Source organism: Sesamum indicum, linkage group LG6, assembly GCF_026168435.1.
Source record: "Sesamum indicum cultivar Baizhima isolate 11 linkage group LG6, ASM2616843v1, whole genome shotgun sequence".
In the NCBI taxonomy this organism is placed as follows: Eukaryota; Viridiplantae; Streptophyta; class Magnoliopsida; order Lamiales; family Pedaliaceae; genus Sesamum; species Sesamum indicum.
Genome location: NC_142662.1, coordinates 18,722,535 through 18,747,700, shown reverse-complemented (window position 1 = coordinate 18,747,700; position 25,166 = coordinate 18,722,535). Strand labels below are relative to the sequence as shown.

Below are 25,166 nucleotides of genomic sequence, written 5' to 3'. Positions count from 1 at the left end.
AGCCTAGTCACTATGACCCCCTTTGTGGGGAGACACCCCTTCTCCTAAAGTTACGGGATCATTTTGCCTAGTTCCTCAAAGAGTTATATCACTCCCTTAGGTATTCTCTCTATCTACCCACCTATATCAGTTTTGGGTACAAGTATCGTTTTATTTAAAGGTGTTCGGGTTATACATATAAAATTGGTTCCAATTACCTAGTGCGGATTGATCAAACGGTCCATCCGAAACTGAAAAAAATCAATTGACAATTTTTTTTCAAAAAAAAAAAGGAGCTGAAAATCAGCCAGAAGAGGGGGGGGGGGATAGGTTTGCCCACTAATCACAATTTTTTCATCTATCTCAATTCTCAAACCCTCAACTAAAATCAAATTCAACTCCTTCTCAAATCTTAAAAGGTAATATCTTTCTTCCTTTTCAAATGTATGCAAATGAAAATAACTGGGATTGAGTTTATTACAATTTATAAAATTATAGTACATTTGACTACTTTTATTTAATTGTTTGTCTATTTAATCAAGATTTATGTTGAGCGTATGTACTTATTATGTTGAGTTGGATGTTTATTTATTTTAAATTTGCTTTTATCTTTTTTGTCTTTTGGTTTAATTAATTTGATATATAATGTATTGCTATATTATATATAAATATATATAATAAAGTCTGGGTCAATCATTTTTTTTAATTCGGTCCGACTGGTTGGACCAGTGACCCAATAGTTTTACTGGTTTGATTCTCAGTCCACTTCTGAAACATTGTCCACTAGAAACATCAACATTATTTACACAAATTACCCTTATTTTTTAAAAAAATACACATATACTCCCCAAAAACGTTAATATTATTACACAAACCACCCTCTTTTTTTTTTTTTTTTGCCATCAGAGGTGGTTTTCTGTAACTGGACAAAAATAATTTATATAAATAAATCATAGATCATGAAGTGTAAATATAATTATTCCTAATAATCATGTTTCTTATAAAGAGTTGCAATAGCTGCAAAAATTAAACACCTCTAAACATGGATATATATATAAAAAAAAAATCAATTCTGTCAACAAATGGAATCCATATAGAGACAACTTTAGGTCTTGGCATGTACACAAAGCAAAGTTCTTTTGTAGAGAATTTAGAACATCACAAACACGTCAAGATTACAAAATAAATTAACTGACAAAAAGAACTCAGCAAACATCTTATTTTCAGATACTACAATTAACAATTAAAAATGAGTCAGATCAGAAGAACTGATAAAGAAATTGTCAGCATTTTCACTTTCCTAACTCCTCTATATGCTTTAACCATGGACGTGTATCAATTTTTGCAACCTTTGAAACCTCATACCTACACCTCAAATAATTAAATCACAATTCATACAACAAGAATTGACACAAAACAGAAAAGACAAGAATCTACGAACTCTACCATCAATTAGCAGGAGGATGAGGAGGAGGATGTCTGTACTCATAATGCTCAATTATAGGCGAAGTTCTTGTCCCTGAAGCAGTAACAGCCCTCACATGTCCTACCATGGACACCTGCAAAGCCTCCTCCTCATAAGCCATTCTCTCCAACTCCTCCATTCTTGCTTTCTTCTTCGCGTTAACCAACATTGCGATCATCAGCAAACTCAGAAGAAAAGCCCCCAGTGCTGCTCCAATCGAGCTCCCGATCGCGATCTTCCACTTACTAACCTTCCGCCTCAATGGCATTAACGGCGACTCCACCACCAGCCCGAAGTGCCCGTCCCTCTTTGCAACGCAAACTCTATGCCGAGCTTGGTTCGATAATGTAACTTTCCCATCCTGATCGAAGCTCGCACATAAAGGGATGATCCCTGAATTCGTGTTTAACAACGTTGTGCTGCTAAAATCTATGGTGATCGGCTTTTTCCCAGCCTGGATTCCGAGCTCGGATGGAATGGTCGTGTTACCCGTGCGGCCAACGTTGTATGCTAGCAGGCCTAAGACGGGCGAAATGAGCTGATAGCCTGATAACTCGTAGTTATCGTAGTACAACGATGACCAGTTGGATCCAAGATTTTGTCGAACGAGCATGACCCTTTTCGTGCAAGGATGGACGTACGTGCCGATGTCTAAGTGGAATTCCTTGATTTTTGCTCCATATCTATGGAGACTGCCACAACGGAACCTTATCGTATCGACCTGTATGCCTGACAGGTTTGCTGGTAGATTGATCCTGTGTAGTTTCCCTGTCCTGAAATTCTTGTTGTATGATCGGAATGTGTAGTCCCTGATGACGAGATCAAGAAGGCGCGCCGATTTGATTACTTGGGATTCGACGTTTAAGGCCTGTAAGGATGCTAGTGATAGGAAAATCATCAGAGTGATGGAAGAGGGGAAGCCCATTTACAGATTCAGACAGGATTGTTGGAGTTAGCTGGTGATGTACTGTGGTGGTTTCTTCTTATGTTGTTTGTGGGATCGAACATGAAAATAGGATGTCGATTTCTTTGTAGTTAAGGCAGCTGAGTGTTAGTGGAAACTGCCTGATCTTCTTGTTCAGAGAGTAGTAGTGGCTGTTGGTGTGTTGGAGAATGAGGAAAAGCTAAAAGGAGAGAAGCTTTTCCAAGTTTTTATTAATTACACATCAAAAAATAGTTCAAGAATTAATTAGTTGGGTGACGATGTTAGATTTAAGACTAGTAGTTGCTTAAAGCTTTAGCACTAGACATTTGATTATGTCCGAATAATTAAGTGGTTCCATTGTGCTTAAATTGTACATCATCACAACCATCAATATCTAATCTATAGATTCTCTCATCAATGTGTACCGTTTAGACACAGAATTTTAGCAAATATTCAAGAGATCGAGTGCACACAAGAATTTCAATTTTCTTTCACCCACTTTAATTCATCTTCAATTTCTTTTAATACATTCAAATTTTGAGAAATTACAATTTTAGTTATGTAAGTAGGTGACAATTTGAATCATGTATGAATCCACCTTCTGTAATTTTATATATCCTGTAATTATAGAAATTTCACACATTGAAAATAATATTGACAAAAAGAGTTCATCCAATTAAGTGCGTTTTTTTGACTGTTTTAGTAAATTCCAGTAACTTTTATCCATAACGTACAAAATTTTTAAAATTATAGGACAACAAATTATCAGAATAAATTTGTGCAAGGCTAATATTGCCATCCCCATACTTACAGAACTAAAGTTGTAATTTCTCAGAATCTTTTTTTAAACATCCCAGTGCTTTATACAAGTATGTATGTATTAAATGCAATAGAAAAGGGACAATTATGTCGCCTTTCCCTGTGTAACTATACGTAGATTCCAGTGGTTTGAAAAATTATATCTATTATTTTTGGTGGTAAAAAAAATATATTTTAATTAAAATACTTTTATAAAGGCGAATATATGCCTCCTCACACGTATTAGTGTGTGAAAATATATAAGGATAATTTCATAAAAAAAGATTTGTGTGACCCGTAATAAATCAGTACTAAGTTAATGGGGGGGGGGGGGTAAATATAGATTTTTATTCATCTTTGTTTGCTAATATAAGTAAATTTGGTGAATTCTGATTACTGGTGACTATATTTGTTAGGCAGAGATAAACATCATACGTATTATATATAACTTTTCAATTTACATAAATTTACGTGTAATTACATCAAATTTCAAATAAGAGCCGTGCAAATTATCTAAAACAATAAAAAAAAAATCAATCCATTATTACATGTATGGCTTTCTTTCTTAATTGAATGCTTGCCTTAAAATGCAATATAGGTAGGAGTTTGAGAAACTAAGGATTAGAAGGAAGGGTTGGGGGGAATGATTTGTGGAGCGTGGGCTAGTGATGATAATTGAAGTCAAAAGATAAAAAGGTGATGATGGGCGTGCTGAGGGATGAAGCTAATTAATTAAAAGTACTCCTCTCTCCTATGTTTGGACATGAAAAATATACTCTAATTAATAATACATACATACTTGTGTTTGATTACATGTCTCCCACTCCAACCACTTTGTGGGCTAGCATGCATCAACATTGCTTGCTCTAACGGGGACCATTCTTCTCCAATTATTTTACTTGCATAATTATTTCACACCCCTCTAGAGCTTTTCCATTAATTACTTGTTTTATTTCATGATTTCTACATGTATATTTCTCGTGATCGATTATTTTGATTTATTTTCGTTGTATCCCCAAGAATCTTAAATTGAAATTTAAAGATTAATGTTTCAATATTTTTATAATTATAAATTGTGAGGATATACATCAGATTATATATTTTACAGTTTAATGGTATTTTAGTGACGTATGTGATATGATCCTTAGTGTACGTAGCATTTTTAATTTTTTCAGAATTTTGAAAAAGCAAATTGAATATTCTCATAATCTAATTAATAACAAAGCAATTAAAAGTTTTATTGAAAACACGAGGATTGTAATTAACTTCTTCGGAGGTAATAATTACTACAACTAGGAGAAATATATAATTACCATTTAACTATATATAAAAAGAGCCTTATTACACTTGGATTCTCATGATTCTCAAAATGACATGTAAAATTGTCACTTCTCTCCATCATTGAGACATTCCATATACATAAGACAATGAGAACCCCCCCCCCCCCCTCCCCAACCCCAAAACCCCAAAAAAGATATCAAAAAAACAAAAAAGAAAAACCCTTATGGCTTAGCCTACATGCCCAAAAAGCATGAAGAGAAGGGAGATAATAACTAGCCCACATTGATATATGATGATCAATGGAAGTTGACATTGGAGCCATAAGTCATGCCCACCTGCCAATTAGCCGGGGCGACATTGTAGGCAATGACAGTTTCATGGGAGGTGTAGGAGGTTATCTTGAAAGACAGGGACTGTCCGCCGAGAGTTGCAAAGGCCTGGTAAGAAGCCCCCCAGTTGTGGCTCATGCTTATCCACCCGGTCTTGCTCCCCTTAACCCACATGCTGGCTATGTCGCCGCCTCCTCCCACGTTCATCACGTACACCAGCAGCCAGTACCCGTTCCCCTGGAAGGTGAACCGGAGCCCGCCCTTTCGCACGCACGTTACTCTGCATTGTAATAATCAAGAAAAATGTTGGTAATTTTTATGACGAATACATTTTCATGATATAAATAGTTTGATCGTTTTCTGGTGTAAGTAAATAACGCATTCATACAGGGAGTGTTTGCGAGTTTTAGAAAAATAAATAATGTAATTTTTGTATTTAAATGTATTTTTATCCTATAATTTAAATTATTTGCAATTTTCGTCTTTTAATTTTGTAAGACAACATTTTTGGTCCTGCATCCTTTAAATTTCGTAATGTTTAGTCATTTTTTACATTAGCTTTACTCGTCAGAAAAATGGATGTGCATCTCACGTACATGACCTTTCAAAATCGGGGTTGTTGTTCCTATTGACTCATTTTTATCCTTTAAATTTTTAGTATAATATTTTTGTTTTGCATTTTTTTAATTATTTTTTGTTGGAATTCACCCTTCTCGCCAGTAGAAGTTTACTCCAACGAAGAAAAGAACTAAAATTACAAAAAATAAAAAAAAATATATCAAAATATTATTCTAAAAAATTATTAGACGAAAACGTCAAATGACTTAAGTATTAAACTGAAAATGCATTTACTTCTATATATTAATTGCACTAGAGATGTAGCAAAATTTGGAATAAAAAATTCAATTCGAATTAAGGAAGTACCTGCGGTACATGACGGGCACGATGCCGCCCTTCCACTGCGCAATCCTCATGAAAGCGGGCTTGGCCATGTCGAAGTGGGAGCGCGGCGGGTTGCACCAGCCGCCGTTGTTGGAGTCCTGCGACCAGTTGGGAGGGCAGAGATTGGTGGCGGTGATGGTGATGCTGGGCGACCCCTTATAGCACCACCGGGAATTCACGCACCGGAGCTGGAAGCACTGCCCGCAACTGTACCCGTTGTTGAACAGCACTGTGCTCAGCGCTGCCGTGGCCGTCCCATAGCCGTTGGTGAACAAGTTTCCATATCCACAAGCTCCACCTGCCATGTTCATCATGATTGGAAAACTCGAGTTAAGCTAAATTCAAATTTATTCAAAATAAATAAATAAATTTATTAGTTGAAATATTAATCATTTTGTCCAACAATACTTAAATCAAATAATTTTAGTTTTATTTTTAATTTTGCTCTTTGTTAAAGCCCATTTCGGCTATTGGAAGAAATTAAGAAGATCACAAGGATATATTGTTTTATGTTATATCATATATTACACTATATAATATTTGTTCAAGAAAAAAAATATTACACTATATAACATAAAACCAATGTTATTTAATTAATTTATTTAAAGAATAATTTATATATACATTTATTTTATTTTGATAAAATTTACCGTTGACAAAAAAAAATACTTTATATGTATGACGTTTGTATATACTATGCATAATAAATGTATTATCAATAAAATAATAAATAGAGAATTACATAAAAAATCGTTCAAGTCTAAAATAATAAACGCACCCATAGTAGCAGAAGCCGTCTCATCGCCATAAAATGTGGCATACGCTAATTTCCAAGCAGTAGTGTGAAACACAGGCGTCGAATATCCAGCGGCCATTGCCCTGCCGACAGCCGCCAGCACCATGATGAGGCTGAGACACCACGAATCAAGCAAAGAAGCCATGTTTTTCTTCTTGGCCTAGGTTTTGGTACTTACTTCTTAGCTCGTAATGTACGAAATTGCAATGCCAAATTGACTTGGAAATGCGATGTATATATACGTAGTTCTAAGGCTATAGGATGAGTACCGTACCTCTACGTGAGTTCACGACATGTCGCATTTTTCAAGTCAAACGCTTGATCAAATTTTATTAAAAGAGGTTGGTTTGGAGGGATAATTAGTTTATGTTGAGACTTGTTCCACGTAGTTCGACATAACATTTGTTTATATGTCCTAATTTGTATGAAAACGTGCGGGCAGGTCTTGAACTTATGTTTTCGGCTACACTAAGTAGAATGTTCAATGGATGGAATTTATAATTAAAACATCAATTGATGCAGCCTAATAATTGAGGTCGAATTTGTCTATTCATCACATGAGTTTGAAATTTTGTTGATGTGTTTAGGGGAATTAAACGTACTTCATGATATGTGTGTTGATTTTCTAACGTAGTTAGCTCTAGATTTTTTATAATAGTAGATCAGTTATAAGGATACTAGCCCGTATAAATGGCCATTAGTCTACCAAAAACAAAAACTAAATAATCTATGACTAAAACTGTCGACTGTGTTTGTTGGCTTGGTTGATAAAATGAAACACTTTCAATAATACAGTGTGTGGATACTCTACCGATGTGACTAGCCGGCATAAATAATGCAGATGCAATCCTTCTTTGCGGATTTGTAGAGTGTCACCCTTATTACCAATAATAAATAAATAAATAATAAAAAGTAAATAGGAATTTATTCAAACTATCGAGATAGACTGGTATTTGTGGTTCAATCGGTAAGAACAAAATATTTTTTAATAATATAATTATGGGTTCAATATGCTTTGCTGATGTGAAAACTATGCTGGTGATTAATTCGTAAGTACTTTTATAAACAATCTATGGTTCCAAAAATATGTCTTAATCTGCAGCCACCCAAATTTTATATAACCCAGAAAAAATTATATATATAAGTTAATATTTATTAATTTTGTTGGATTAGTTTTAGATTATATATTCATGGGAATAATTATCATGTCGGCTCTCAGTTGAACCTAACCCAATTTATATATATTTAATTAAATGCAAGCTCTAATATTTAGGAACCAATTCATGCATCCACCACCTGATCAATGCAATATTGGGACTTTTTATTAGAGTTGAAAATGAAAAAAGAATATTATAATTGAGTTAATTTGGAAAAAAATAGGATCAAAGTCAAGCTCCATTTATTTATATATGAACTCAAACTCAATATAATTATAGTATTTGAATAATGTGATTAAAATTTTCAATTGTTCTAAGTATAAGTTTTAGTATTTTCATTGTTATATTATCATATAAAATTAAGATATAAGTTTACTTATTTATTATATAGTATAGAATAATAAGGATAATTGAATATATTAATGAGGACGGTGGTTAATCGTAAGGAGATTAATATTGTCATTGTCCTTAATATTATTATTAATCGCATTAAATATGGTATAATTTAAAAAAATACAAAAATAAGTGAAAAAAACAAAAATAAAAGCTCACAAAGTCCTCCATTTGACTCATAAGTACACTAAATTCATTTTAGGACCCTATTCTTTGTCATAAACTTAAAATCACCCCATTAATATTAGAAATTTTAAGACCTACTTTTATTTTGTGGATGGGAAAATCATTATCTAGATCGTTTAATTAAACTCATTAAGGCACCAACTTTCTTGATAAATTTATAAGTATTTAGTTTCTTTCAAAATAATCCAGCTTCAACTTTTTTGATTTTTTCTTTTTGTTTCGCTTATACTTTTATTTTTAAATACTTCCAATTTTTACTACTGCTAAACTTGCGGCAACGCCTTTTTAGCACTTCTCTAAAAGTAAAATGCCCGGAAACTATTGTTCATGAAAGCGGCAATCAATTTAGAGAATGCGATTAATGGTTTCTCCAGGAATGCAAATTTTAGTCTCCAAACAATTTCAGTTTCTTATGATGTAGAACTCTCATAAATCTACTATACATCAATGGTTGTAAATGTCTAAACTTCCGCCCGCAACCAGAAATCTTCCAGATATCCTCTAAGAATTATCCGTTTGTTTGCAGAAGAATCAAAATCTGTTGTGTGCCTATATCGCACGGAGAAATGTACAACGGTGTGCGAAAAACTGAACAGCACGAGAGCGAGTGTAAAATATACAGAAAATTTTCCATTCAAACAAGTAAAGCATCTCTCTTCAGTGCCCCAACATGTATAAGTATACATATGAACACAAACACACGACAAAGAACCATTTATGCAGAGTACAGAGCTGTCTGCACAGAAGAACTATTCTCTACATCCTCACATTTACACTAGTTATACGTTCTCTCCATCTTGACATCGACACCAGTGATCATCCATATCTGTATAAAGATCCTGCAGCCATAGTTAGCCAAAATTCAGATTAAGATACATAACTGCACACGCATCGAAAGTAGTTGCTGCTTAAAGTTATTCATTGATTGATAACAGAGCAGATGTGTTTATGGTGATTTTATTCACTTCATCGATGCCCTTCTGGAAAGGGGAACATTATGATACAGGTCGAGTTCACTCACTGCACCAGAATAAGGTTACTATTACAGAAGTTTATTTCTTGTCGGCAAAAAAGACAAGGACGTATTAGGGGCACAAACATAAGTACAAAGGTTGTTTTACTTGTTTAGCGTTAGAGGATTTAAGTTAGAGAGGGGGAAAGGCACCAAGTCGGCAAGTCGTGAGAGGTAGTCTGGGATTCTTGAACATCGAGGTAGTGGGCTTTTGCCACTGAAAGACAGGACAAAGAAAAGAACTTACAACCACTACTTACATGCAAAGGGCAGTGTCAGTACAAAATATAATGGTAATTACAAAATAGTGATTACGATAAAGTCGTCACTAAAGACATCAAGTGACAACAATTTGATTTTGTTTCAATACAATTATTAATGACAAAAACTGCACATAAAGTAGTTGTCCCTGTAGATAATTAGTAGAACATATATAGTGTTTGGTCTATTGTCACATACATGTACTGCATGCACAATTTTTTGCACTACGTATTGCTAGTTACAACTTTTATGCAATAATTGTCACTATTAAGACTGTGTAAATCAATCTAGTAACAAAATAAAATTTTAGTCAATATGTATTCATAATTCACACAACTAAGAGCATAGGTACCTGAACTCATCATGCCTCACTTCCTTCAGGAAGCGTAATCAGTCGTGTCTGGGAATCGTAAACCATCTCCGTCCCACAACTGTCAATAATGCCATGACAATCAAAATCATGGAAGAAAACAAAAGAAAACAAAAGAAACCAACAACTTAAATGCCAAACAGAGAAGCAACGACTTCGCGGAGAATGCCTTATACTTTCAAACTTACTTTGCACATTTCACGTTGTTGACAGAACCCCCACTTGATATTGACAATATGGTACCGAAGAATGAAGTGTTTTCTGTGCCACAGTTTGGACAGGGACCCTGAAACATTAAATGCATTCGTCAATTTGAAGGCTGTGCAATAGAACACTCAATTTCACATATGATTGACACATTTACGATAATTGATCTTACCACCAAGATCAAGAAATCTTTCACAATGAAGTTTGTAATCGTGAAAGATAACCATAGTATGAAGGGCAAAGCTGCAAACCACGTGAAAAGGAAACTGAACGGCTCCGGAAGCTGCAGAGACAACACCTTCGAGTTAATATTCTAAGATAAGATCAAAACAAGATGCAGATGATCAGTAAGAAATGAACGTTCACTTTGATTGCATATCGTTTAACAGTTTCTGGTGGAAGTTGCTGAGATCTTGTCACCGCTGATAGGGGACTGGACACTATTATGATTGTCACAAGCATGTAACATGGTACGCATAAATTTTAGCAGGATATGGAATTAAAACTCATGAAAGTAATATTACCTCTAGAAGATAGGTGATTTCGAATCCAGTCAAGTCATCAAGGAAGAAGAACCTGGAAAAGAGATCAAAGAAGTAAGATTTCTTAGGCCTGGTGTTTTGTGCTCTTGTCAATGAGGCTTATCCAACAAATAAAACAATGTCCAAATACAGTCCCATGGTTTGCTCTCATGACTTGTAGAACATCATGCTTATGTCAAAACTGGGTGTCACTTACAATCCTAATGCGACAACTGCAGCCGGTACATTGAGAAGAAACATCTTGAGGTAGTCGACAGAGAGGTCGCTATAGACCTGCGAGTTAGAAAAAAGAATGAGATTTGAATAGAGATGCACATATGATAAATTAATGGAACACCATGGATCATGTAACCAATAGAAGTAGTTCCATCCCCAAGAAGCATATGAAATCCATCTATGTATCAAATTTCCTCTGACGCATCTCAAAGGAAAATTCATTCCCTATACTTAGAAACACTGAACAATAAGGTATCTCTACCAGGAAACCGTTCAAATTCACTCTACAATGTAGTTATGTGCAAAACAGAGTTAGCTTAGACTTTGTTTAGTTTGAGTTCGTACTTGTATTCAGTGCCAATTTTCGCACGAAGATATTCAGAGGGTGTTTGGCTAAACTTATTTAAAAGATCTTATAAGATGTTTTTAGAGCTTATAAAATGTCAAATCTCGTTTTAAGAATAAGTTCTTGAAGTGTGTGGATAAAATAACATAAGAAAGAGCACAATGACAATTTTGTAATTACACTAGTTAAAATCTTAAAACAAGTTAGTAACTCTTTATTTTTTCAAAAGAGCTTATAAGCTACTAACATGTTATTCTTGGAGCTTATAAGCTTTTTTCCTACAAAACTTACCCACACTTCCTAACATGTTTTAAAGAGCTCATGAACTCACCCAAACACACAATTAATTATTGTCAGTATCATTATTCGGATATTACTTTACAAAAAATATTATCATGCAGGTGTGGGAATTCAAATTGGTGTCTAATGATGCCTGAATCAGTAGTAGAAAACAAAATAAACACCTTCGATATGTTTGCCAGGGGTAGTTGTTTTCACAGCCTTAATCAAGTTTTAAACTTTTAAGTGCCTAGAAAACATGCAATCCCCACAGGCAAGAAGTGACCAAGAAACATCAATTTATAAACATGAAATATTACTATTAAAGTGAAAATATAAAATAAGGAAGAAAACTCAAACCTTTCTACTGCGGAGACTGCATCGAGGACCCTCAACGACGATTTCACTTCCATCTATCTGCAATATACTAGTAAAAATTAACAAATGGAAGTTGGGAAAGGAAGGAAGAAAATGAAGACAAAGAATAAGGCAACAGAATCAAATAATAAATTACCAGACACTGTGAAAAAAGCATTCAAATCCTCAAAAATAGATGAAAAGTAGACATACAATACAGTGGACGCCGAAATGACGGATCACTCAATGATGATTGCTTTATATTTCTTCTGTGATATTTGAAAACAACATTCTTTACTTTCTCGAAGAACTATTGTTTTTCAAAAAGATCATGGAATATTAGATATACTCTCATCATTCATGTACGTCATTTCTAAGTTATCTCGCTTATACTATCCTCACCTACCTTAAGTTTCTGTTTAAGTTTATCAAACTCTTCATCCGTCATAATTGGATTTCCAGATACATAAGCCATTGAAGCTTCCAAGAATCTCTGTTCATCAGCACCTGAATTGAAAAGATCAAGTTACAGGAACAGCAAATTCATCTTAAATCTAAAGCCTTAAAAAGTCAGCAACATTAAAAGCAAAGGGCTGAAGTTGTGTGAAACATTCTTACTTAGCATTACAACACTGCTTCCCTCCCACATTAGTTCTTCCTTGAGATTATCAAATTCCTCATTAGACATGATAGCCTTTCCTTCATAGTAGAAAGCCTGTAATAAAATAGCAGCTGAGAACATTAAATATTGTACAAAAGGTAATAGCCTATTTTCCATCTAAGTACAAAATGAAGATAACTGTCGAGAGTCAATAGTTGCCAGAGACAAATGTTATAAATCAGAACATAGATGTATGTAGTGTAGAGAAAAATTACCTAGCAGAGAGGATTAGAGGACTTTCTATTATTACCTGAAGTGCCTGAAGAAATTCTTGTTCCATCTCCCCAAGTGACTTTTTTTGTTTCTTATCTATGCTGCAATAGGGCAAGACATTGCTATCAACAACTTCATCTTCTTGGACCTGACCTGAATAGACATGGGCTGAATGTCAGTGGGACCTAAAGTGATTGCTGACTTAGTTCATTTTTAAGTATGTCATAGAACAAAACTTTCTCTAGACAGAAAATGACAGCAGATTTGGTAGTGTTACCAAGGGCCAAGGCTGGCACCTCAAGAGTCTTTCATCCTCAAAGGCAAAATATGCATACACGTGGTTGATCCAATACTTCGAGTGTAATATGTGCTTCTTCAAAATTAAACAATTTGTCGATCAAATCAATTTTCAAAGTTTGAGTTGAAGGTTGTTACAAGCCTTAACTCATGAAACTTTGAGAATAGGATGTTACAGGTTGTGTCGTCACTGACCATGTTCACTAACATTCCAAAGACACTCATCTTCATGCTTTCTTAAGTTCCGTAGTACTCTTTTTAATTCTCTTACATTTAAAGGGTATTTGCAATAAATTAATCTAAGTGCTTATCAGTTTCTTTTATGAAAATAAGCTCAAGAAAGTATTTTATTTACAGTATACTTTTGAACTACTTAAATGAAGTTTATTTAAGACAAAAATTTAAGTTTCTCCCCACTAACTTTTGTAGCTTATCACGAAATTATACATCCTATTAAGCTTTTCTCACCCGCAGAACTCCAACTTCAACTTTTTTTCGATTTTCACTTGTATTTTCTAGCACTCCCAACTTTCTGCAGCTAAAACTTAAAGTTCCTCAATAATTTACTCCGGCCACAAATTTTCCAGTTTTTCAGTTTTTCTTCTCTTAATATCTCATGATCTTATGCCCCTACCAACCGAGACACGCAAAAAACCATTCTTAAAATCCATATGATCGTATTCTCATTAGGTGATTGGGGCATGGCACAGAGAAACTCTCCCACAAAAACAATTTGAAGAACAAAAGGAAAAAACACCAATATTCAACTCTAGCATAAATTTACTATAATCAAGAACTACAAAGTAGTACCAGAAAAGTCATCCAATTCTACTAAAAAAGCTCCTAAGTTATCAAAAGAAGAATTCTAAAGATTATGATACTTAGAAACTACTTCGGCTTGATCAACATCAATTTCAGCAGCAGAAACAGTACCTGGCTGATCAGTGGTGGCCTTGGGAGAAAGAACCAACAGTCTGCGCCTAAAAGACAATTTCTTGGGACCAAACTGAACTCCAGGAGCGGAAGACGGCAACAACGAGACAGAAAAGAACGGGTTTCTAAACTGGACAGTGAAGAATCTCGGTTTTGTCACAGTTAACCCAAGTCTGGATGCCATTTGCGGCGGCGTCGCCGGCGGTGGCAGTGGAAGGAGGAGAATGGAGGTCGGAGTTTTGTAAATGGGTGCATTTAAGGATCTGGGCACACGGGAAATTTGATGGGTTTTGGTGGGAAGAGGGGACAGCTCAAAGATAAGGTAAGTGGAAATGTGTGGAGGGGAAATTGGGAGAAGTTCTTAGATGCTTGTCGTCGTCCTAAAACAAAATCTGTTCTTACAAGCATGTTGTAAATTTGCCAGGTCAGCGTTCTTGGGTTTGAAACATCTGAGGTGCTTACACGTGGACAACATACTTTTGCACGTGCTGCTCACGTGAGTTGGGAGATACAAATGTATAGGGAACATTTATTTTATTAATCACTTGCGTGTCCCGAGAAAACTTTCACTATGAAAGTTGCAACACTATCAGAACTGATTATCTATTCTGCTTATTACCATACGATCAGTTAGTAGGTACGGATGAAAATTGAACGAGCATTCTCAAATTTGTTCCTACATATATAATTAGTATAATTTAAAAATAGTATCAGTATTGTTTCTTATCCTTATTCCATGACAGGTGAACAAAATTAATGCATGTTTAACAAATGACATTTCTACATTTTATGATATTGTAGTAGACTCATCACTCATAACTTCATGTGCAAATAACTCAATTCAGTTGCCTCATAACCCGAAAGAGTAAACCACGCAAGGAAACATTTTATATATGCACCAGTTTATTTTTAGAACTTGGAACACATTTTCAGGTGGGAGAAGAGAGAAAACAGATAGGACCCGACGTGGGTACTGTTCCTCAATTGAATGAACTCAAAGTATGTACATTTATTTCATATGGAATGGGCAACATTACATCAGTCATTCTCCATATCTCCCTCAAAGGTTTATTCTAAACAAAACCTTGCAAGTTTTTCCTCTGTTGCAGAGAGAATTTATTGCAGTAAATAAAGTGGGGTATGGACTAATGCACATCATCTAAACAGGGCAATCCCCAAGTATAGATATCATGTATTTATGTATGAGACGCTTACTATCTTATCAATTGAGCTCAACTTCTGCCCGCAGAGGTTGATTCGAGAAGAAAGCTTCCAAGTTGCTGCGGACCAGCTCCTCAAGTGCTGCAAATGAATCCGGAGTTAGAACAGCCTTGTGTGGAGACAAGACGACATTGTCCAATGTAAGTAGCGGTTCGGGAACGTGAGGTTCGTTCTCGAAGACATCAAGACCAGCACCACCAATCTCACCCCTCACCAACAACTCAACCAATTCCTTCTCATCAATCAACGCCCCACGTCCAACGTTAACAATCACACCCATCTTTCCCAGTGCTGTCATCACATCCTTGTTTATTATACGGTGTGTCTCGTTTGTTAATGCACAACAAACAATCAACACGTCGACGTCTGATGCAAGGTCCTTGACGTTAGCATGGTAAGTATACGTGACGTGAGGCTTTTGCTTCCTTGAGTTGTAGGCAATGCTGCACCCGAACGCCTCAAACCTCTTGGCCACCCTAGAACCAATGCTCCCTAGTCCCACAATCCCGACTCGTTTTCCACTCACCTGAAATAATTTGATAACCACGTCAAGAAAACTAGTAAAATTTTCCTTTGATGCCCCACTATATAATTCCATATTGTGGTTTTCTCAACACCAAAAAAACCATCCACAACAGAATCAGTTTGAATCTTCTATTGCAAAGTAGTCAAGGATTTTATATTTCACTTCACACTAGCAAACCACGTAAAATATTTCAGCTTATATGGAAGGATTTAATGAAACCATCAAATGACCAAAAGAATTCAAAATCCATCAATATTGCACAAATCCTTCGTAATATAAGATTATAGAAACAAATTCAAATGATTTATTATTAGAAATTTAAAACTCGGAACTCCAAATTCATCATCCAAAGGCAATGTAATAGTTGCCAATTTTAGAATAAAACACCAGAATCAGAATACTTAGTAGAATTCCCTACCAATTATTATCTAACTTAATGAAAACTAAACCTCAATTCAGCTCATTAGTGAACTTTTTAAGTAGGCATCTCTGTAATGGTGGTTGATCATACAATTGAACTGCATTTGATCTACTTTCAGACCATACATAAGGAATGATCAAATAATGAACAGCAGATTAGAGAAGAATATGATAATCTATATGCGGTCGACCTTTGACCCCAGAGTATACTCATTCTGGACGGGCCAAGACCCAGCCCGAACAAACCGATCAGCAGCGGATACGCGTCTCAGAACATCTATGGTGAGCCCCACGGCGTAATCCGCCACGTCGTCGGAGTAGGCATCGCCGGCGCTTGTGACGCGGATGCCACGGCGGCGGCAGGCGGCCAGGTCAAAGTTGTTGATCCCGGCGCTGGTGCCGAGGACGTACTCTACGGAGGGGTATCTGTCGAGGTCCTCGGAGGTGACGGGTGTGGGTCCGAAGCAGAGCATGACGCGCGCGGACTTGGAGAGCGTGGGGAATGACGGGTCTGGTGGGTCGGCGAACGGGTCGAGGACGGTGTATTTGGTTTGGAGGAAGGGCAGAAAGTAAAGGTTGAAGCTTGGAAAGCGGTGGAGGAGAAGCAGCGGCGGGGATTCTGGTGTTTGGTGCTGATTGGCGGCGGCCGCCATAGGTGGCTGACGAGAGTTTGGGATTGCTGCTCAGTAACCGGAAATCCTGTGACCTGGGGAAGAGTAATCGAGTATACGACTTGGGTTCGCTGCTCATTCCAATTTGTATCCACATGAATAATAAATAGAGATATTACAATTCTCTCTCTCCTATAATTATACATAAATTTTTTTTAATTTTAAAAATTTTATTTAATATTTTTAAAGTTTATTTTCATCTAATAAATTAGTTCATTCTTTAGTCAATATTCACTAAATTTATCGGTATTAATAGAAAAATTGAATGAAAATTGATACATATATCATTGATTGATTTATTACTGACTTATTGTATATTGTATGTTTTTTGTCGAATTAAATAATTGATTTATTACTAATTTATTTTAGGTTCAATAATTTTTTTATAATTAAAGTATCTTCATACATCTTTACACTTTAATGCATGTGAAAATTTTCATTATTTTAAGGGTAATTTAATCCGAAAAACATGTTTGACCTGCAACAAGTCAGTAATAAATCAATTGATGGTAAATATCAATCTTCATTCAATTTTTTTTTATTAATATTAATATTTTCAGTGAATTTTGACTAACGAAAAGAATTGTTTGTTAGATGGAAGCAGACTTCATAGGTGTTAGGTGTAATTCCCAAATTATAGGAGGTTTACGTGTAATTACACCAAACCTCATAGGATGAAAGTGTAATTATCCCTAATATTATCTAGACAATAAATATTTAAAATAAATATAAAATATTATCATCATTAAGTTTATAAAACGATTATGTCAAAAACAATGTAAAAAAAAAAAGATAACTATGTAAAGCAATGAAAAAGTTAGAAGAGTAGGTGTACGTAAGAGTTAATAAATAAATTAATAAATTAAATTTGATATATTAAAATAATTAAAATATTAATTCACCTCTTTTTTAATTATATAAATATAGATTACATCATAGGTGATGTCATTATTATGTTTCAATAATTTATATATTACAAATATAAATTTTCCAACTACTCTTGTCCTTTTTGGGGGGCTTTAATTTTCAAATCCTAATTTGGTAAAGTTTCATTTTCATAACATTTTTATGGTTAATTAGTATTTAAGATTAATTATTCTTCTTAAATTATGCCTCTATTATATAATAAGGTCCGTTTACTTTGATATATTAACCTTTATTAAAAATGTTGGTGTTCTGGCGACCACTACCAAAATTAAAAAATAAAACTTCGGAAAAATTAGAGTTTAAGTGAGGAATTGCAAACCAAAAAAAAACCTAGGAACAAGATTTCGAGGAAGGTCGGCTTTCTCCCGAAAAGTGTATACAGAGGTACATTTTTATTGTTCAAAATATTTAATTGGGAAAAAACTTTTCATGGTGATATAAATTTGGGAAAGAATAACAAAATAGTAATTTTCCAACAAAAATGATAAGGAATTAGGAAAGTAGACATAGGATAAAATTAATACACTCTTTTCAAAATAATTAAGTAAACACCTCATGATTAATATATAATTTTTTAATCATTCATTTAATAAAAAACAGTCTCATCACTCATTTAATTCAATCCTCAAGGTAAATGGGACTAGAAATATTAAATTTAGTGTCATGTGTATACTAATTGGATGACCAGTTCAATTTCTTTGGATTTATTTACTTCTTCTTGTCCGAGCCTAGAATATATATATATATATATATACATATATATATAGACACACACTATATTTTATATATCTATACTAAAATAATATATATTTGGGTGAATAGCAATTTACCACCATGTGATATTAAAAATGAGCACATTATCTCCCTATGAAAAAAATATAATAATTTACCCCCTTATACTTTTTAAAATGAGGTAAATTGCTTCATTTTAAAAATTATATGGGGGTAAATTATAATATTTTAAAAAATATAGGGGGTAAATCATTATTTATTTTTGCATAAGAGGTAATTTACTCATTTTCAATATTACAAGAGGTTACTTGCATTTTTTTTCTATATATATATATACCATATTGGTAAGATTGTAAAATGTGGGTCCCTCCAAATAATGTCGTAATCTCTATTTGGTCCTCATTTATATCTAAAATTTCACTGATGGAGTAATTAATGATTTCTAGAAATTGTTTTGTGTGGTTCCATTAACTATGTGAGATTTTTGGTATTTTATCGGATGCCAGCTAATTTTTCTAAGTTTTCGTTTCTGTATACAAGTTTTTGTAAAGATTCAATCTTGTTCCTGCTCTGATGATTGCCTTAATATCCCATTGACATTGTTTTCTTTGTTTAATTGGTATTTTTTTTGGAGCGGATATTTACATATTTTTAAGAGTCTACCTACAGATAAAATGACGCCTATTTGTAATTATGTGATATTTCAATTAGGTAACTTAAATATTATGACCTAATTGTAGAATTGTAGTTATATGTCATCCTCAGTACAATCAGGTGTTATTTTGTTTCTGTATTAGGGAGTTTCACACTCTCACGTTATACTCCTGAAAATTATTTAGCCACATCTTTTTTAAATATTTGGCGCACTCATCCCATAAGGCGTGTTTGCTTCGTTGCATTTCGTATTTCCCCTCCGGATTCATTTTGGATTGTTAGTTGGATTGTGCCAAATGAGATGGAGTGCTTACCCGTTTACTTCCTCCGATAAACTTCGAATTGTATCCTTGCAATTCTATTTACCTGCATGGATTAAATCCACCATTTATTAGTTCTATTACCTTTTTGCCCCCTTCAATTTGAGAAATTACAGTACGCAGTTGCCCCCCTCCCCATCGTCTTTCCCTTCCCTCTCTTTCTCCAATTTCTGCTTTAACATCGTTCTGACGCGAAAGGGGAGCCTTCCCCCTACCCGTTCCAATCGGCAATTCCAACCACCATATTCTCGGTAAGTTAACCATTATCCAAACATTCTCCGCAAGCATGAACGTCATATGTGTACCGGTTGTATCTTTAGCCGACCCCTTATCTCGATTTTTAGGTTTTCTGAATTTTCGTATTCCCTTCTTGCAGCCGGCGACTTCCGTGGCTTCCTAACCCTTTTCGAACATATTCCCAAAGGTAATTGCTACTCTTTATTCATTTTGTTTACTCGCCTTTATATCCGCAGTTCTGATTTGAAATTTGTTGTGTCAATTTTCTTTAGCTCACCTACTACTACACTCAACACATACAATACTTTCTAACCTCTGTTAGTTATAATTTCTTCAATTTTAAATGCTTTGTTCTTTGTGAAGAATTTGTCTTACACCTGGTACGTGTAATGTTATTTGTGAAATGCGTTATTCCATTTACCTCAGAATGTATGATTTTCTTACTCTGACTACTGTCTAATTTTCCTCTGCGTCTACGTTAATTGCTACGGTACTTATCAATACAAATTACACACATTTGATGCTTAGCTTATCATGTGGTTCCTAATGTCCTGAAGTTGCATCCCTAAACTGTCACTCTCTAGGGCATTTCTAATGGAAACCCTTCGTTCCAAAAATGATTTCAGTAGTAGCGATTCCGAAGGTAGAACGGGTAGTAGGTACCGTTCTTCTGCGTCAACCGAATCTTTTGTTCCGTTTTGCCGCTGTGGATGTTGTCTTACGTGCCTTGTGGACTACCCTAAATCTGGGTCGAAGATTTCGCAGGTGCCTGGGTAACGAGGTTCGTTATTTCAGTACATACTTACTCATGTGCATACAATGTTCATTGGATAATTCGTATATGCTATTCTCAGCGTATACGAATCATTCCTTCACTGTTGCCCATTGCTTATGTAAGACATCTATATATACGCATCACATACCATTCTTTATAATCAGGGTCAGTACTGCGGCACGTTCCAATGGGTGGACCCCCATATGCCGCAAGTCAAAAGAGATCATTCCCGGACTGTTGAATCATATCTCCAAATATGAAAGTCAGATGAAACATTTGAATGATAGCCTACAGGCGGAGGAGACGCGCCGTTGTACATTAATAAATTATTTGATCGTCTTAATCATTGTTTGGCTAATAACTTTTTCTATTGCATTGAATATCTAATCTTGTTTAATCACTCCGACTGTGTATAATTTTTTGTTAGCTCAGGCACTTCATCCACGCTTTAGTTTATGCAATTTTTATTGTCACATGCACTGTAGTCTACAAGTAAGTTCTCATCAATCATACGGTCTAATTTTTATTTAACTATTTCTTCCATACTGTATATGCATGAAATTCCACTTGTTTTTCATAATTGTTTGTTTCCATTGCTTATTAATATCGATGTATTCAAGTTTAATAATGTGATCTTACGGTGGTTTACCTTATCTGCAACACATATGCCATTACACATTCTTTGCATTCCATACGTTATTACATTAATCCAATATATTACCAAAAAATCCAGCTACTCTTGATCTTCCGGGTTAAATATACCTTGTGCCTTATGAGTACAATGCACAATTACAACACTTCACTTTGCACCTACGACTGGGGTGTTCCATTGTATGGTGATGTTTGCATTACTTAATCATATGTATTAAAACATCTGCACCTGTACCTTTTGCATTCAGACAGAATATTCCCACATCTCTCATTCAAATTGTGTAGTGCATTCATTCATCCAACTACCCATCCACCAACTACTTCATTTATTGTGAGATAACTTTAAGCATTAATTGGGGAGCTGCAGTTGTGAATAAATTTGATGCGATAGGCTTAAAATGCCAGTGGCCTACAATGGTTTATATATCTGCTGCACATTCATTTACTGCTAATGCCCGTCATATCCTACACCACTGCCACACTTTGCGATTAATTATTCCCATCTACCTTAATGTAATGCAACATGACGTTTAATTACTAGGGAGTTTACACTTTGTCATACTGACGATTGTACAGTGCTTTCCATCCATTGGCCAAAGCATCAAATCATTATCCCCAACACGGCCTATAAATGTGACTGAATTTTCCATTTTCGATTTGCAACATCCTTTTCTTACTTTTGTACACCCCCCAACATACTTTTTCTGGAAATACCGAATGATGTGGCCCGACGACTTCTACTACCAGCGCTACATGTTCTATTGTTCCAAGTGGACAAAGGATATGGAGAGAACGTTTGTTAGTAAACTGCTTAATCATGCGAAGAAAGATCGTTTTCACCCCGATCATGAGAACAAGTTCACGATAACTGATGCGTTGGAAGCGGTCCATAAATGTCACGGCGTGAAGATTGACCTTGGTTGGGGAAAGTACGTCGTCAAGTTCCTACGCGAGAGACACGATGTGTGTGGGAAGCCGATTGCTTGCCGGGATGTTATCTGCAACACTAGGCTACGTTTCGTGATAGCGTTTGACTCAACTTGGAAGGAGTTCTGCGAGGTGATTTATTTTTTTAAATTTTTTTTCTACATGTTGTTACATTAGTATATTGCGGACAACCATTACAATGTGCACTTATATTGTTTGTGATGTATGACTTTGTATTTGCAGGAATCCCGCGTCGGTAAATGCTACATGAATGCTTATAAAGACATGTGGGACGATCTCTATAAGCTCTTTGCCCAGCCGGTAGACTCAGACTCCGCTTCTATTGACGATGCCAGTCCTGAAATGAAAGAAGGGGATGCCAAGGAACAATCCGATCATACTGTCGCCCTTCCACCTTCCGGGCTATTGGGAGTTGCACCAAAAAATCTTTGCCCGTACGGCTATGTCTTGGATAACCCTACTTTGAGCTCATCCCTCTGGAATTTCTTCGATGATCTCTACGGGTGCAAGGATGACGCCGACTCCTTGCAGCCACTGTCGGGTGCTCCAAGTGCCGGCCAGAAATGCTCAAATATCAAGTGTGGGAACCCTGGCGCTGCAAGGTCTGAAGGACAAGCCAGCTCGTCCCCGTCCAATCGTACTCCCGTGAAGAAGGTTGACTGAGGCATGAATGCTGTGAGTGAGATCTGTTGGAGGTTTCTGTTGAAAGGGTTTTAGGAAGGAGGTTCTGTGGGATGTTTGCCATTCATTCATGCATGCATGGGAAGCTTCATATTATATTATCTAGATATACATATATATATATATATGTAGATATTAATGTACGTATGATTTAAAAGATTGCGGACTTTTCCTTGGGATTGATGTTGTCTGTTGCCAACATTTTCTCATTCCGTCGTAGCTTATTTAACTTTCACCTTTAGAATGTCTATAAATGCTTTTCATTGTGTATAAGACTGTAGGGCACTAATTAGAACTGTCATATAAGGCAGGGAATGTTTGTTCGTCACTGTTGCAGGTTGTCCTTTTTGGTCTCATATGATCGGCTGGGTTCCATATGTTTTTTGTGGACCACCTGCACGTGTTAATCGTACTGTCTGTACTAAAGTATAAATTCTGTTAATTAATCAATGTACGGATGGTTTTATGTACGTAGCCAAATTTCATTTACTTGTACTTTGCAATCTCCATTTCTGTATTCTTGCAAAATAATTTTTTGAATGTGTAATTTGCAATCTCCACTTCTGTATTGTTTTCCATAGAACTCTCTACTAAATACGTAGTAACTCATTATATGAAGGGGGATATTAAGAGCTCATTTGGCTGTTTTTTCATTTTCATTTTCAGTTTTCAACAATTGGAAATGTGTAGAAATGCTTTAATGATTTTTGTGCGAAAACTGAGAATATGTTTGGATTAGTTGTTTCCAAATATAGGTATATAGGTATGAGAATGTTGAATATATGTATATGTATTTTTTATGTGATAGAAAGACAACTATGACAAGCCCATGTGACCTATATAAATTTGAAATTGAGAATTAAAATGGGAATGCATTCTCACTAAAAATGGCTTGACTAAACAAATTCTCACATATACAAATAGTGAAAAGTGAAAAAAATCTCATTGAAAACACAACCAAACAAGCTCTAACTTTTTTCCTTTGTTGTAGGAATGTAAGATGAATCTGTAATTAATTACAACATGGACTTCATATATAAGGTTACTGCATTATCAATAATTTGATTTTATGTATCCACACTTAACCGTACAGTCCAAACACATTTGATTACAACGGCACTATCTATTGATTTCCAATGCAGTCTTAAGTACGTAGTTAATTATGGCAATGTGGCCATTTCTTCTATCATCCAACCCGTCTCCAATACGCGCTCATTTAAAAGGCATGTCTCCTGCCTTTTCCTGTAAAGTCCATCCATCTCTTCACAAACCCTATTCACCTTCTTCCTCCATTCTTTCTCTTCACCCACCGGCATACGCTACTAACGTCTCTATATGCCTCGCCGCAAGTATCCCATGGGTCAAGCGCAGTATTTTTATACCCCCATTTAGACCAAGAAAGTCGACAACGCGTTCTGCACCTACCTTCACATCCATGCGTTTATGGGCAGTCCACAGTCCAACCCGTTACGCCCCGATAACTATGCGTAGAAACTCTGCAGATCGGTGAACGAGTATGCTGGCCGCGCCTGGTCTTACGATTTCTTCCGATCCAGACTGAGCCTTCTGCGTTTGCGATATGATACTTTCGGGAAGCTGCTTCAGGACACTAACATAAGATGGAACGAAGACGTATTTTTGGACACTAACACTGGCGGTGCTCGTTAGCGTATTTTTGGATAGTCGAACGTCAGGAGAATCGATTGTGTATCAAAGGATTCTAGGAGTAATAATAACAGAGCAGGTACTTTTATACTCCAACATGGACCAAAACGGTAGACGACTCATTCTGTAACTATTTGTATTATCACGCTCTTATGGGCAGAAACCACACCGACCCTTCTAACCCGGATTATGGCTCGTTGTGCACCGCTGCCCAGGCCATCAGGGAGTTTGCGGGGCGTTATGGAATTTGGATTTCTTCCGAGACAGACTGAGCTTGTTGCGTCTGCGATACGAGACGTTTAAAAAGGAGCTCGAAGAACTAGGCATCACATGGAACCAACAAAGCAACAGGATGACCAGCGGTATGATCGAGTGGAGGGGGCTCATACAGGTATGGTTTTAGCAATGCTTATTTTGTTCGCATGATGTATTTACATATCATCGTATTTTACTATAAATACGTCCATGTACAGGACCAGCCTTTCGCTAAGGCATACTTCTATTTCGGGGAGCCGAAATGGGAGCAGTTGGAGAAAATTTTTCGTGGGCCTGCGCTTACCCCTTTGCAGACAACTTCCATGGAGATTGATGAGTACGAGCCCAGCGATAAAGAACCAGATGTTGTCTTTTTGGGGAAGAAACCAAGGATTGAGCTGGATGTGATTGATTTGGTGACAAGTGAGGACGAAAGTTAATCATAAGCCTGGGTGGATCAAGCGTTCGGTGGTGGTTGTCTTGTTGTTCAATGTTTTATTTTTTTGGTCTTGTCGTAAGGGAAGGGAAAACATTTTCT

General features: G+C 35.8%; 5 protein-coding genes across 7 annotated transcripts; 1 reads left to right on the top strand and 4 right to left on the bottom strand.

Moving 5' to 3' along the window:
* Positions 1 to 1,005: 1,005 nt before the first annotated feature.
* Positions 1,006 to 2,727, bottom strand: LOC105164164 (uncharacterized). Its single transcript, XM_011082757.3, has one exon. The coding sequence runs from the start codon at positions 2,367 to 2,369 to the stop codon at positions 1,428 to 1,430; it is 942 nt and encodes a 313-aa protein (XP_011081059.1). The 5' UTR covers positions 2,370 to 2,727; the 3' UTR covers positions 1,006 to 1,427.
* A 2,017-nt stretch (positions 2,728 to 4,744) lies between these two features.
* LOC105164248 (expansin-A18) lies at positions 4,745 to 6,706 on the bottom strand. The gene is made up of 3 exons (XM_011082862.3): positions 6,498 to 6,706; positions 5,702 to 6,017; positions 4,745 to 5,057 (listed from the first exon to the last, which is right to left on the bottom strand). Exons 1-3 carry the CDS (start codon positions 6,658 to 6,660, stop codon positions 4,745 to 4,747), a joined length of 792 nt encoding a protein of 263 aa, XP_011081164.3. The 5' UTR covers positions 6,661 to 6,706.
* Positions 6,707 to 8,859: 2,153 nt separating this feature from the next.
* LOC105164165 (PGR5-like protein 1A, chloroplastic) lies at positions 8,860 to 14,275 on the bottom strand. The gene is made up of 11 exons (XM_011082758.3): positions 13,946 to 14,275; positions 12,753 to 12,868; positions 12,460 to 12,556; positions 12,248 to 12,348; positions 11,845 to 11,901; positions 10,840 to 10,916; positions 10,626 to 10,677; positions 10,274 to 10,384; positions 10,083 to 10,180; positions 9,877 to 9,955; positions 8,860 to 9,090 (listed from the first exon to the last, which is right to left on the bottom strand). Exons 1-10 carry the CDS (start codon positions 14,127 to 14,129, stop codon positions 9,886 to 9,888), a joined length of 963 nt encoding a protein of 320 aa, XP_011081060.1. The 5' UTR covers positions 14,130 to 14,275; the 3' UTR covers positions 8,860 to 9,090; positions 9,877 to 9,885.
* A 654-nt stretch (positions 14,276 to 14,929) lies between these two features.
* Positions 14,930 to 16,878, bottom strand: LOC105164166 (glyoxylate/hydroxypyruvate reductase HPR3). Its single transcript, XM_011082761.3, has 2 exons — positions 16,304 to 16,878; positions 14,930 to 15,692 (listed from the first exon to the last, which is right to left on the bottom strand). The coding sequence occupies exons 1-2, from the start codon at positions 16,763 to 16,765 to the stop codon at positions 15,168 to 15,170; spliced, it is 987 nt and encodes a 328-aa protein (XP_011081063.2). The 5' UTR covers positions 16,766 to 16,878; the 3' UTR covers positions 14,930 to 15,167.
* Positions 16,879 to 19,379: 2,501 nt separating this feature from the next.
* LOC110012082 (uncharacterized) lies at positions 19,380 to 23,096 on the top strand. Of its 3 annotated transcripts, none has more exons than XM_088881039.1 (5): positions 19,380 to 19,667; positions 19,793 to 19,840; positions 20,283 to 20,434; positions 20,593 to 22,138; positions 22,250 to 23,096. In XM_088881039.1, exons 4-5 carry the CDS (start codon positions 21,797 to 21,799, stop codon positions 22,688 to 22,690), a joined length of 783 nt encoding a protein of 260 aa, XP_088737165.1. In that variant the 5' UTR covers positions 19,380 to 19,667; positions 19,793 to 19,840; positions 20,283 to 20,434; positions 20,593 to 21,796; the 3' UTR covers positions 22,691 to 23,096. The 3 variants fall into 3 exon arrangements, with proteins under 3 accessions (XP_088737165.1, XP_088737163.1, XP_088737164.1); XM_088881037.1 differs by having other exon boundaries at positions 20,280 to 20,434; XM_088881038.1 differs by having other exon boundaries at positions 20,238 to 20,434.
* Positions 23,097 to 25,166: the final 2,070 nt, after the last annotated feature.

Excerpts from the sequence above, each read along its gene's own strand:
- LOC105164166 (XM_011082761.3), bottom strand. The coding sequence starts at position 16,765 with ATGGCGGCCGCCGCCAATCAGCACCAAACACCAGAATCCCCGCCGCTG. Across the intron at positions 15,693-16,303 it reads AGTATACTCTGGGGTCAAAG|GTGAGTGGAAAACGAGTCGG; the intron begins GTCGACCGCATA and ends AAATTATTTCAG.
- LOC105164248 (XM_011082862.3), bottom strand. The coding sequence starts at position 6,660 with ATGGCTTCTTTGCTTGATTCGTGGTGTCTCAGCCTCATCATGGTGCTG. Across the intron at positions 6,018-6,497 it reads GACGGCTTCTGCTACTATGG|GTGGAGCTTGTGGATATGGA; the intron begins GTGCGTTTATTA and ends TGAACATGGCAG. Across the intron at positions 5,058-5,701 it reads GTGCCCGTCATGTACCGCAG|AGTAACGTGCGTGCGAAAGG; the intron begins GTACTTCCTTAA and ends ATTACAATGCAG.
- LOC105164165 (XM_011082758.3), bottom strand. The coding sequence starts at position 14,129 with ATGGCATCCAGACTTGGGTTAACTGTGACAAAACCGAGATTCTTCACT. Across the intron at positions 11,902-12,247 it reads AACTTAAACAGAAACTTAAG|ATAGATGGAAGTGAAATCGT; the intron begins GTAGGTGAGGAT and ends AGTATATTGCAG. Across the intron at positions 10,917-11,844 it reads GCAGTCTCCGCAGTAGAAAG|GTCTATAGCGACCTCTCTGT; the intron begins GTTTGAGTTTTC and ends TCTAACTCGCAG.
- LOC105164164 (XM_011082757.3), bottom strand. The coding sequence starts at position 2,369 with ATGGGCTTCCCCTCTTCCATCACTCTGATGATTTTCCTATCACTAGCA.
- LOC110012082 (XM_088881039.1), top strand. The coding sequence starts at position 21,797 with ATGATGTGGCCCGACGACTTCTACTACCAGCGCTACATGTTCTATTGT. Across the intron at positions 22,139-22,249 it reads CTTGGAAGGAGTTCTGCGAG|GAATCCCGCGTCGGTAAATG; the intron begins GTGATTTATTTT and ends TTGTATTTGCAG.